Source organism: Argiope bruennichi, chromosome X1 (genome assembly GCF_947563725.1).
Source record: "Argiope bruennichi chromosome X1, qqArgBrue1.1, whole genome shotgun sequence".
NCBI classification, from domain to species: Eukaryota; Metazoa; Arthropoda; class Arachnida; order Araneae; family Araneidae; genus Argiope; species Argiope bruennichi.
Genome location: NC_079162.1, coordinates 134,817,775 through 134,832,034, shown reverse-complemented (window position 1 = coordinate 134,832,034; position 14,260 = coordinate 134,817,775). Strand labels below are relative to the sequence as shown.

The following is a 14,260-nucleotide window of genomic DNA, read 5'->3' as shown; positions in this document are numbered from 1 at the left end:
AATTTTTATTTTAGAATGAATTCAGATTAAATGTGATTCTAGGAAAACAAATAATTAATGCAAAAATATTTTAAAAAAGCAGCAACAATGAATATTGTCCCAAGATCTCTTAGAAGCATTCTTTCTCAATTCGCATAGAAATATTTTCTCTCACGTAATAAGAAACCCTTCCTAAGCATATAGATTACAATCTTGCAATGTTTTTATCTTATAAAAATATCGTTTCAAACTATCTTTAGAATATATGACTTTTTAGAAGGTACCATTAATGGAACTTTAAATTATTTTTTCCCATTAAGCAGGGAAAAAATAATTTAAAGTTCCATAACTAATATAAATTGAAGAAAAATAAAAATAATAGTAAATGATATAATTAAATTGGTCAGTAAACTAATACATGTATATATGCTGACGCGATCCATATACAAGTGCTAGTATATTGCCATTTGTTATAAAGGTTCTTTTTTTTAAAAAATAAAATAAATTGTGGATAAAATATTTAATCTTAAATTATTCTGGGATTTTAGTAAACTATCTTAGGTTTTGTTGAGGGGAACATATAGGAAATAAATTTCAGATTTACTTATTTTTGTAGAACATCAGACTTTATTACAAGGACTGCATTGCATTTCGAGATATTAGCAACAGGGATGTATACTTCCCAGAAGATTACAAATTTTCTATTTTCATACATAACAAATATCTGTATACTAGTACTTGGAATCTGAAATTCACTTTTTGGTCTAAAATCTTGTCCATGATGAGCTGCTATAACTGTGTGTAAAGATGGGTCTGGTAGAGTTGAGAGTTCACCACTGGAGTTCCTTGGGATACATGTGGCTCTCTGGAAAGTAAAATTCTCATCTCTTCTCGTAGACAAGAGACGAGTTCTTGCTTGAGGTTGTCGAATTCTATGGGAGTCATGAGGCCAGTTGAACTCATAGGACTTGGTATGTCTGGGGGAATTGAGTTCCCTCTCAATGATCTGATGATATCCCGCTTGATACTATCGATTTGGCCAGTATTTCTTGCTGTTTCTCTTTTCCTGTCTTCTCTCAGTTCATACCTGTGAAACAAAGAAGATTTCAAAACTAAGATAATAATTTATCATCATATTAAAATTGATGATTCATTCAAGATATCTTTAAAAAAAAGGAAAAAAAAATCATACTCATACAAAATTTTTCTTAATTTCATTTTTTAAGCAGCGTGGAACAATTTTCTAAATATAACACAGGTTTGCAAATATTCCTGGCAACAGCAGCAATAAATTCAAAACATATATAATCATAACTTATTTGTAAGAAAGCCTTTAATAGGAAAAAAAGGTATTTTAAATTTAAAAATGAAAAATAAATCTGTATTTGGTTAAAGAATATTTTCTGCTACTCAAATATAAAGAATTGACGCGAAAAGATCTGGATGAGAGGCAAGCATTTAATATAACGATAAGTTTTTAAGATAAGAAGGCTTTCACAAACTAAAATAATATTTTATATTTCATTTCAAAGTGACATTTATCAAAGACAGTCTTTTCTTTTTATAAAGTCAAATGAATTTTTCTCATTTGGAAATTTTAAGAGAAATGTATCCGGTAAAAACATATCTAGATTTAATTTTCGTAAATGTTCTGTAATAAGCATACTTATCCCTTCTGGGGCGCATCTTTTGCAGATTTCACAACTCCGAGGTTCTCTTCTGAGCTAGCCTCCTTTCAGATTTACTTTCCCTTCAAGATTCTGCTTACCTCCCTCAACGACAATCAAGGGACACTCGAAGAAAAGCTGCAACAGCTCTGTTTGCGTCTTGTTTCTCATCCTTTCAGGTGCTCACTTACTGTAGGTGAGTATGGGTGTCCCTATACTGAGATCCTCTGGATCTTTACTCTTTTCAATTTTACAATTCGCCTTTTGCTTTTCCTCCCTCGACGACAACAAAGTAATTCTCCATGGGTAGTTGTCACCGCTCTATTTGCTTCTAGTTTCTAGTGGGCAGCCAAAATTTCGACATATTGTGTACTTTGGTTCTTAGTGTATCAATTCAGTCGCTATCCTAACCATTTGGTTAGTCTGCTATGGATCAAACGAAGAAATCGCACTCTAGGACTCGGATTTAAAGGTGATTATTGTCTCCGAAGATGGCTCCCAGCTTATGGGTCCCGCTAGAACTAAGGGAATTGTCGAAGATTGCAATATCTAGAATCAGTGGCTATCTTTCCTTGTCGGGTTCTATGGTAGGAAGTTCATCGGACTTGAAATTTTAATAATGTCATGTGGGTAAATCCAGATGTGCTCCCTTCAGTGAGTAATACAATGTTTCATCTCTGGTAATAACATTCCAACATACTTTCTGATTCAAAGGAATTCTGAAAATCAAGAATCTTTTTTTGGCATGTCTCCGTATTCGGAGAAAAATACAGCATTTGGAAATATTGGTGAAATAAAATCCAGAAAAAAATTTCAGTATGGTGACCTGCTGGTTAAAGTTGGATTCTCCAAAAAAGCCGAACAAATAGTAAATCTGAGATATTTTTCAACTATTCTTATTTTAGTTAGCCGCCATCCAACATTAAATTCATCTTAAGGAGATACTGAAAAGCTAAAACGACGGGGATTGATTCATGTACGGCGTAGTACAATATAGCAGGATGGTCAGTTCTTGAACAATAAACGTCCTATATTAACTTTTAGTTTTGCTATACTACTGAAGTACATTAAGGGAGGTTGACTGAGCCTATCTTTTAGATTATATATACCAAATTCCTTGAGATTCTTCCAATGCCGACGCTTCGAGTATTCTAAATCCTGTTGCCGTGGCACATTGACGTGTGTTCGTTGTACAAAAATCAGTCATGACAGTACTAATTGCACTGCTAAAGAGAAGTGTGTTAACTGTGAAATACTTCATTCTTCTGAAAGTTTCTTGCCCGGAAATAGGAAAAGAAACGATTCCAATAAAAATTAAAAACCAAATTTCTTATTAGGAAGCTCGTAAGCTCGATAAGTCTGTAACCCCTGCTACTGGACTGCAGAAAATTACGTTTCTGCCCTAAAAAAAGTATCTGCTAAAATATACAAGCAATGAAACATAGCTGATATGTCAACTTATATTGATTCGAAACCTTTTAAATAAAATTGTGATAACATATAATCCAGTTAAACCGCCAATTCCCTTGTCTCTATATGTTGCATCAGTTTGTAAAGTCTGGATATTTAACTGATTTCAACATGTGACACACAAGGAAAATTTGAAAAAGTCTCCTGTTAAAATAAAAACTGTTACCAATATTGAAAAAAATCACAATTTTATAACCCGTCTCATTAAATTCCCAACATAACAAAACAGTGTTTTTACTGTGAAACCCACACTGATTAAAAAGCCAGTTACCTTACGATACTGAGCCCCTAATCTATAGGGGCTCAGTATCGTTCCTTCTTCAGAAGGAACGAAATTACAACAATTTCGGGAATCTGAAGCAGATGCCGAGATTTTCCACTATATACATACAGGAAGAGTACATACTAGAATGCAATATTTCTGAAGACTTAGAAGACTCATCAAAAGCTCTACCAAACCTAAAAAGGGGGAGTGAAAATGTATTATCCCTATAAAATACAAGGGCATGAAGCAATCTTGCATATTTTTCTTTTTTCTCTTTTCAGCATTGTACGTTTATTATTGTCTTTTTTCTTTTGGGTTTTAGCCTAAAGAAAGAAGCTACATAGTGTTTTTTTTATACAAACTTGCTTACCAATACTGCGCTTTGACATTTTATCAACACGATTTACATATCTATTGCAATATTGTTCTTTGCCCATTTTTAATGATTTATACATGTTTTTCATTTAACACTTTATAATGTGGCAATCTGCAAAATATATTTTATCATCCGCAAAATTTAATATGAGTGATTCATAATGTTTTTAGAACTTTCACTACTTTTATACTACCACACCGTATATTTTACACCTTGACACTGTTTATTCAACATTAGCTTGGTGCAGCATAGCCAAACATGATTCCTGTGCCAATAAAACCCGTCCAAATCAACCATCTTGCTTTTCAGGGACAGTAAACATCCAACATGTTGGCCATTTGTGATGACCCATTTGACGGGAAGTGCACTGTTGGTCCATGTTCTATCAATTCGCCTGGTATCTTAATTTCGTCGTTAATCTCTTAGGTGTTATAAGAACGATTCATTTTCTAGGTTTTGGCGTTAAGTTGAATATGTTGCTTGAAGTGACTCTAAGCCTATTGGTTTCGGTTAGCATTATGGTAAGAGCCGAACTTTGGGATGTCCAGAATCGGTGGTTACCATCCCTTGGACTTCATGGTGAGTGGTGTTGTCGGCGCTCAATTTTTCAACTGACTCATAATAATATTTATTCTCACACTTAACCGTTCTCTGATTCTTCCTGTTTTATTATTCACTCTATTGCCAACGAAAAATACACTGAATTTTTTTCTTCTTTTTGCAGTTAAGAAAGCAAAGAAGGCTATTTATGATAATCCAAAGCCAGACAAAAAGCTTCGATTGGGCAAACTACTAACTGAAAAAAAAAATATGCTGAGCAAAATTTTTTAACAAGCAAACGATTTTCTAAACTATACCGTTTCTGTAACAATTAATTGAGCATTTAATTTCTGCCATGTTGTCGTGTCTGAAAAGGAAGTGTTGGGATCTAATGAAGTGAAAGGGATAAGTGAAATATTTGGTAACCATGCCAAATAAAATGTTATTGCAATGAAATTTATATACATGAAAGAAAAAGAAATGCTCTTCTTGCTATCAATAGTATTATCTTAACGTTTAACACAAAAAATTACCATCCCATTTCAACACAAGTATTTAATTGGAAAATTACAACATTACATAACGAATACGATCAGGTCTATAAATACCAACGTCTTGGCAGTTACAAAACAGCTTGTGGAAGAATACAAACTGTTTTAGATATGAGAAAGCTGACCATCTTGCTAATGATTGTTTTCTAGATTTTTTCTGCATAAATAGTAAACAGCTATATCATATTGTCTCATGGGATTTTCAACAATGAAAATTAGAGAAGAAAACCTTGGAACTTAAAGAAGAATATATTATATTATGAAGTTAAAAAATCGATTTGAACAAATTCCTTGCGACAAAATTAGCAAATTCTCTATGTTCGATGATTGATGAAAAGATTACAAATATAGTATGTCCTAATAACTAAATTAAAATCGATTGTTGCTAAGAATTCTCTACAGAAACGCGCTTCTACATTTGAATGAAATCTAAACAACATATTAAACAGTTAACAATAAAAAAACCAAAAGATCTAAGAACAGCGGTATAAGGAATTTAGCGCTGCCAAACATATTAGAATTTTTGCTGATCATAGAAAGAAAAAGAAACTTCACTAAAATACTCTTTAACACAGGATGGCTTTTTAAAAGAAAAGAAGAAGCTAAAGCGTTGGTGATATTGCTATTGTTACTGTAACCACCCAAACTATAATTTATGCTACCTTTCGCCTCGCATTCTAAATGCACTCAAAAAAAGTAAACTGTGGTGGAATAGTAACTCATAAGAAACAATGGAAAGCGTGGGATATCTTTTGGAGATATCCTTAACCTGAGAATTTAATTGCTTATACAAAGGCCAAAGTAGATTCCTGACGTATTCAAAGATATAGTCTTAGAATATTCTGGAAAAATTTGTTTCACGATAAAATTTTCCATTCCAAATCAAGAACCACGACAAACAATTAAAAACCTTGCTGCTAATATTTTCTCTAATTTTATATCTAATTTAAATGTCATTAATCAGGTAATATCATCTAAATGGCAATGCAAATGCAAAAACGTCTAAATTAGCAAATGCATCTTCCAAGCAAAATTATAATCCACATTTTTTTTTTAATTTCAAAGAGAAATCTGAAAGCAATAAAATGAATTTTAAGTCCCATCGTGATTTACTACATAATAGTAAATTTACATTTCAAAAATTTCGATTTCAGTTATGGTTGAAATCTTCTCTTGCCTTTATAACGTCGGTTATACAATGATCTTGTATTTTACTTGCGATTTTCAGAAAAAATTATTGTATCTTTTAAACTGTATTCGGAATGAATAATTTTTTTCCGTTCTCTTGGCTCCCTCAGAGGCTTACCTTTTATAAGTGAACACGGGTGTTCCAAGATCTCCAGATATCTGTACTCTCTTCATGTTTATTCTCCCCTTCACCTTCTGCTTTTCACTTGCTCTTTCATCCCTTAATGGAAAGTGAGGTAGCTTTGTATGATAAGCTGTTGCCACTATGTTTGCTTCTTGTTTCTCATGGGCCACCGAACTCCCAATATAGTGGCCGTGGGTGGTTACCCATTTGACCGGGTTACCACGCACTGTGGCCCCTTGTGTATTAGTTTAACTGGTATCCTAACTGTTTAATTAGACTGCTAGGGAACATGCGAAGGAATCAAATCTTAGATTTGGCGTGAAGTGAGGTCACTGTCTTCTGGTGTCTCAAGCGCATAGGCTCTGGTTAGCACTAAGGTAAATGCCGAGACTGGGAATAGCCAACGCCGGTGTCAATCTTCCCTTTCTGGGCCCCATGTTGGCTTTGTAGGCGACGCATTCGAAATTAAATGTTTAACAATATTGTAGATGCAAACATAAATCTTGCCCCTTGAGTGGGCAACAAATCTCATCAAAATCCTCTTTCTAATCAAATATTCCTAATTTTTTTTTGTTTTCAAAAAGAATGTAGTTTCTGATAAGGCATTCCACTCCATATTTCCATTTTTCAATTTAGAAAGTCATCGCTAGTAATATCGGTGAAGTTTAACGATTTATATATTTTCGATCTGGAGATTTACTAGTGAAGTGCAGTCCTGAAAACGATCTCAACAAATTGTAAAGATTTTGTCTTCTTAAATATTCCCACCACTTTATCTTTTCATGGAACTTTGATTTTCTCTAAAAGGGGTATTTCTTCGAAGAACAACGAAATCATCAAATAATTGCAAGACTAGGAGAATGGAGTGAGCCCTATACTACGTGCAATTTATACGGAGGGATGGTCACCTTCTAAACACTAAGCCTCTAATTTTAACATTTAATTCCTCAAATACACCAGTGTACATTAAAGAGGGAAATATGCATCTTTCTGTTTGACTGTATATCCCCAACCCTTTACATTGCTTTAAGTACCAACGTTTTGGTAATTCTAAATTTCCTTGCTGTACAGTGTACAACACTGAGAAGCTCTAGCTTGCAGAATATTACCATGATAAAATTGCATTCAATACTACCATGATAGTATTTAATGCAATTATGGATAAAAGCATGTGAATTTCAGGGGTATACATACCTCTTATGCCCGAAATCGTTCTGCTTGGCAAATAGAAAAAGAAATGATATGAAAAAAATCAAGAGAAGCAAATATACTATTTAGACTGCAGGAAATGAGTCAATTACCGTGAGGCATTAGCTATGCTTCCATGGATCACAACAAAAACTAAATGGATAAAACCTCCCAATACACCAAGCGATGCTATCCCATTTCAAAAATCACTTGCAGTCCCTAAAATGAATTTAATTTCTATCCCTTTCTAGATGCTACTCAGTTTGAAAATCATGATTCCCGTAACGCTCTGTGATATCCCTTTATCACCGCAGGATTTTTCGGTGTTCAAAACAGCTACTATAAAGAAGGAATCTGAAAATCAATCTACAACCGTTAACAATAATCAACAGATGTATCCAAGTTCTGTGCCAAATAGCTTTCACAAATTTCCAATTTTGATAATATGATGGTCGGGGAGGTATCTCATTCAACAGAGGAAGCAGAGGGCCCTAAAAAAATGTTCGAACCAATTTGCCTCTTGTTAACTTAGAATCCAAATCATTGCCGATAAACGACACTTCTAGCAATAAAACTAACTATAAAATTGAGTCATTTACAGTTGAACAAAACCATAAAAGGAAGTCCTCTTATTGCTGCTGCACAACAAGCAGCAAGAACAGTAGCCTTCCGCCAACAAAGCTTACGTTGATAAGAATACTTTGAAACAAAAATTAGAAAAAAGTTTTTCTCATTTCGATTAATCAACTTTAAAGCATTTTTTATACGATACTGAGTACCACTGTCCATGACAAGAATTTTAAAAGACACTAAGTTATGACTACGATAATTTTTTCTTTGCCTTTTACCATAATAGCTTTTTAACTTTTTTGAAATTCTTACTCCAGCTTTACGTTTTATGGATCATTATAGATGTTATCCCTTATCAAATTTGTTTCTATTTTGGATTCAACTTCATGATATTCTGAAGGTAGTAATTACTCGGTTTAAATGTTTTTGCGAGATTTCATTGTTTTTGTATTAATGCAAGATGTTTTTAGAATTTCAAAAATTTTATATTCTAGCATATTTCTATTGCATATTTATACGCTAGCATGAATCAGCCATATATTTGGAGAAGTAGCCAGATTTGATTCTTGAGCCAGTAAACCCCAAAAACAAAACAAAGCGAAATCGTCCTTTTGACAACACAACAATAATTATTCCTTTCTAAAAGTCTCTAATAAGAATCACACGAACCTTTTGAATTATTTCCCAAAAGCTTTTACAAATGATTTGTGAAAACTTAAAAAAAATGATTAACCGAAGTCTAACTTACATTTCGGAGCTAAACAAAATCATCAGTCCACTTCAAATTAATTTCAGAAAAGGAAGGTAAATTTAAGATAATATTTTAGCATTGAGTTGAAAATGACATTTGCTTTGCAATTTCACAAAGAAGGCATTTAGCTGCCATTTGTTACGAGATAAAAAAAAAAAGCGCATGACTGCACATGGAAATACGGCATCCTGAAGGATTCGTATGAGTTTAAACTATGAGGAAATCTGTCAATTTTCCTTCAAAACTTTTTACGACTGCGATAATTCAGATTTACATTAGAGTTTTCCGATTTTTTTTTTTTTTTTACTGAAGTTTTTTTTTTAAGTGTCACTTTTTTAATTCTAAAAATAAATTAAAAAATATTTGAAACCAATTTTCACCATGTATCAAAAGATACCTTTATATAGACTATTTACACATTCTTTGTATGGGGAATGGGTACATGTGTTTTATAGGAAGATAATAATAACCTGCAATATATAAAATTATTCAATGGTCAGTTTAAATGGTTTAACTTTCTCAAAAGCAAAATCAGCAGGATTGCATTTTTACCGGAAAAGAAATCTTCATCCAGGTGTTGAAATCATGTTTGATGGTATGCAGTTCCCTTTCTTAATGACATTCAATTCATAAGAATTTGACAGGAAAATGACATTTCAATATCGCATAACTTATCTATGTGAAAGATACGAGACCGCCTTACGTATTTTGAAGGTTCTTTCTAATGCATCTTGTGGCTTCGGAACCGGAAGGTTCCAGCTTCGAGGCCCGTTTACACCGAAAAACCGTCGTTTAAACGAGTCTGGTGCACGTTAAATCCGTCGAAGGCAAACGTCCTCTCGCTGGTATGGTTGTATGACTTTTGCGTACAGTAAGTACACTTTGCGTATCAGTCATAGAACTGTCAATCAATAGTCTCGTTTACAATGTGGTTGTGTTACTGATAAGGGTCAGTTCTAGAAGAGGTTACAACATTTTAAACGTTATCTAAAAGTGTCATATTTGGCAAGAGTTAGCATAATGTTTGACACAATTTCGAATACTTAACGATACTTTCATTAATACAATTTCATGCGTTTTAATACTGTATCAATAATTTCCACTTTGCTTTTTATAAAAGATGAATTGCATTTCAATGTATTTATTCAAAAATGTATGATAAAAATCATTGAGGAATGATATTTCTTCTCATATAAATAGTGTATCCACTTCGAAATAATAATAATTTCTTCTACATTTTAGATATAAATGCATTACTTTACATAAATATAACGTTTTGCATTAAACGAAAGAGTTTGCGTTTCATTAGTTTTTGCTTATTTAAAGTTAAAAGTTAATGTACAATTAAAAGAGGTTAGTGGTATTGGAATGATTTGTAAGGAGGGAAAAGTTGCAAAAGCAATTCTTGAAATGCCTTAAGTCAGCATTTCTCAACCTTTCAGTATTTGAGACACAGTTTTAAATCATAATTTTCATCTCGCCCCCCCCCCCACACTTACAATAAAATGTATACAATAATAATGTATATTGAGTATTTTGGATTCTGTTTTTAAATTATTTTTAACTAACTGCCAAAACAAGAGTAAAAGCGAGCCGACGTTGGTGAGAAACCACATCTTGCATTTTGGACAAGCCGGCGGTAAACAGATGAAGCGAATGAAAGCGGAGAAAATTTAAATATTATATTTGAAATGAAAGCCAAACAGGGAGATAACGTTAAAACAATATGAAAGTAGAAAATTCCGTTAATGAAAGTTAATCTAGACGGGGTGAGCTAAATTTAGAAACTGGGAGTAAATTTTTTCGAATAATAAAAGAAATAAAACAGAAGCATGACTAAACAAAAATGAAAAAAATAAGCAATGTTTGTGGAAGGGAATCCACACTATCGACGCCGTCTCGAGCATGCGCGGAGCAAATGTTTTCTTATAGGAAGAAGGAAAATGTTCGATAACGCAAGTTTCAATTCCAACCAATCTCATTCGAGTCGATCCTTTTATTGCGATCGAATCTATGTGTATGTTTTATATGTTTTCGTGTTAATTGCAATTCACCATATTAAATATTCACGGCATTAGATTTATGCAGACTCGTGGATAAATTTTTAAGCGGAAGTAAGCGAGCATTAGATGATAGTCAAGCATCAACAAGTACACAGACGAGCATGGTTCCGAAAATAAAATCAAGAAAATATTCTCAAGAATACTTTAATTTTGGGTTTACCAGTGCTGAAGTAAATGAAGAAGAAAGACCTCTGTGTATCATTTGCTCAAAATGTTGGCCGCAGACAGCCTGAAACCTAATAAACTTAAACGACATTTGGAAACGCGTCATAGTGAGTACGTCAACAAACCCAGAGAATTCTTCGAATTAAAATTAAAATCATATAAAAAGCAAAAATCATTTTTAAAGAAACTTTGTCTGCGAATAAAAAAGCGTTAATTGCATCTTACAAAGTTCATATAAAATAGCCAGATGTAAAAAAAAACCTCAAACCATTGGTGAAGAGCTTATTTTGCCAGCTTATTTTGCAATTGAGATTGTAGAAACTATGTTTGGAGATAATTTTTCAAAACAATTGCAGTCCATACCTATTTCAAATGATACTGTTGCTCGTCGAACTGGCGATACAGCAGAAGATGTACAGTGTCAGCTTTTCTCGAAGTTGCGTGACACAGAGAAGCTTTGGCTTCGAAAGCAATGAGTCCTGGTCTGAATATTGTGTTAACTACTGTTGTAACCGTAGTAAATTATATATAAATGAGACCTGAAATCGAGAATCTTTTCCGCACTTTGTAAAGACATGGGTTTCAGTACATTCAGCATTATTATTTTATTGCGAGGCAAGATGGTCATCCCATGGGAAATTTTTGCAACGTGTTTATGAATAAAGAGAAGAAATCGCCAATTTCCTAGCAGAAGAAAACAGACCGGAGGCCGAGAATTTTCGCGATGGTTTATTTGTGATGAAATTGAGGTACTTGATCGACATTTTCGAGAAATTAAATTACTTGAATCTTCAACTCCAAGGAGCAAATACACATACTTATGTTGGATACGAGTGATAAAGTTAATGCTTTTTGTAGAAAATTGGAATTGTAGAGCAGAAATTTAAAGCCAAAAACCTAACAATGTTTGCAAATGTGTACGATTATACTAAAACTTACAAGGCTGAAGAAGAACATGTAAAATTTGTTTTGTAACCATTGAAAATCTTTCAGCCATGCTGGTAAAGAATTTTAAAAAAGTATTTTTTTGCTGACAACAAACTGATAGCAAGTTACAAGTGGGTTAGGGATCCATTTCATAAGACTCCCGAGTGACTCTCAATTGATGAAGAAAAATTCATAGACTTCACGATAAGTGGCGAAACTAAAAGACATTTTAGTAATAAATCGCTATTTGAATTTTTTGCAGGAATAAGGATAATTTTTCTGCACTAAAAACAAGGGCATTTCACATTCTATTACCATTTTCAACATCCACCTTTTATGAAACTGGATTTTCTGCTGTGGCTTCTTTGAAGACAAAATATAGAAACAGAACTGAGAGCGTCTATTTCTAATACTAAGCCTTCCTTCGAAAAACTTTGCTTTGCAAGACAGGTCCCAGAAAGTCACTAATAATTATTAAATTTGTTTTTAATTTAGTATGTTTTGATTAAGTAAGTTGTTTTACTTTAATAAGTTATTAAATATGTCGAAATGTATTTTGTTTTGTATGAGCATGTGTGCTTTCCTTTCAGTCAGGTAATCAATTTTTTTAAAATAATATTTTCTCTTTGATATTCTAACGCCCCCCTAGGGGGGGCGCCCCACAGGTTGAGAATCGCTGCCTTAAGTAGTAAGAAAAGCTTCCAACTACGGATGTCAAGTTTCCATACTATATCAGTTTTTTAAAAAATCAGTTTCTAGAGTAGAACGTCATTACAAATTTAAACTTTTCTGTTTATCATCGCATATTTAATTGAAATGTTGTTACATTTAAAAAAAAATCTGTACTCTTATAAATTATTTGTTTATTATATGCCTTTGCATTTTGTTTATGAAATATTGAAAGTATACGGTGCATAAAATAAGAAGCTTACTGAATCAGAAATATTTTAATATTTTCCTAACTGAAAATTATGCGAAATGTATGTACAAAAATTTGTAGGAGATATTAGCTGAATTCAAATTTAATTTTCTTCTAGTTGCATTATTTATTAAACCATAATCCAAATCTAGTGTTAAAAAATAAAACAGAATTAAGAAAAATGATTTTTACATTAATATATGTACTATATGTTCCTCAGAAACTTTAAGTTTATTAAAGATCGTTGTTATATGTACAATAAGTCATTAAAAACAGTGCTGAATGAAGTTCTGGTAATACACTCTTCAACAATATACATAGACATCTTTATTGAAATGTTTACTGATTAGCTATGAGTTTTTTTCCTATTTTAGACAATTATTTCTAATTTCAGAAGAATTCCTGACCGTTTTAAACCTTCCAGGGGCTCTGAGATGATGCAAATCTGAAAGCCCCCTTTTCTCTCCAAATTTTCATTTCAATATTGTACAAATAAAACAAGTGCACAGTCAAAACATGAAATTAATTTTAAGCAAAATATCGAAAACAAAAGACAACTTTCTATAACACTCTAAACATTATTGTAAAAGGAGGGAATATATTTTTTTAAACTGTAAAGCTCCAATTTTTTTAGAATTATAAAATAGCATAACGAATAACTTGTAAGGGGTAATTAGGAATATTACTAGAATAAAGTTCCAAAATTAATTTAATCAATACTTGATTATAACTTGAATAAATTCGACAGCAGGGCCGTCTATCATGAAATGAAAGTATAAAACTAAATACCTTTCTACAACTACTAAAAATTATCAAAAGCTGAAGGTATTTTTCTCTGTTGCTTTTTTTTTAACTAATCACTCTTTGTTAAGATGTGTCATTTAATCAGACTCGTCTTATTTAAATACTTCTTCATCCAACTAGAATATTACATTAACTTACCTGCATATGCATTTTGTGATTAATATTTATCATAAGTATTCTTTAAAATAATATTCAATACATTGCAATATTATAAAAATCAAATAAATAGTAAATGCAGGATAAGTTTAAAAAATAGTAAAATAGGCTTTCTTATGTATTATTCCATTTTCAGTTGCAATGTTCCATTAAAATATCCCGAATTTTATTTTTAATTCATAAAATAAAATAAGGACTGTTTTAGGAACTTAAATAACAAACTACTTGATAACATACGCACGCACACACACAAAGGAGGGGGGAGGGGAGGGGATGGAAAAAATTGACTTTTAACACGGAAGCGTATGTTTTAAATTTCACATATATCTCCAAATTTTTCGTTTAAAATTATTCAAAAATTAAAGTTTGGAATATTCAAACTTTAATCTAAAAGTCTTAATTAACAAAATAAGAATTTCTTCCAAGAATAAAAGTGAATGTATATATATGCGTCTATCAGTCTATTTAACCCTTTATTTACCGAATTATGCTGCGATCAATTTTTCAACTTCATTTTTGCATCAGTAGTTAAGTTTTCTTGCAAAATAATCCCAGGG

At 32.3% G+C, this 14,260-nt stretch overlaps 1 protein-coding gene across 3 annotated transcripts in view; it reads right to left on the bottom strand.

Moving 5' to 3' along the window:
- Positions 1-611: 611 nt before the first annotated feature.
- Positions 612-14,260, bottom strand: part of LOC129958648 (transient-receptor-potential-like protein) — a 311,546-nt gene continuing 297,897 nt past the window's right edge. For all 3 annotated transcript variants that reach the window (XM_056071253.1, XM_056071255.1, XM_056071254.1), the window contains one exon: positions 612-1,066. In XM_056071253.1, the coding sequence (XP_055927228.1) occupies positions 769-1,066 (298 nt within the window). In that variant the 3' untranslated portion in view covers positions 612-768. The remainder of the gene's footprint in view (positions 1,067-14,260) is intronic.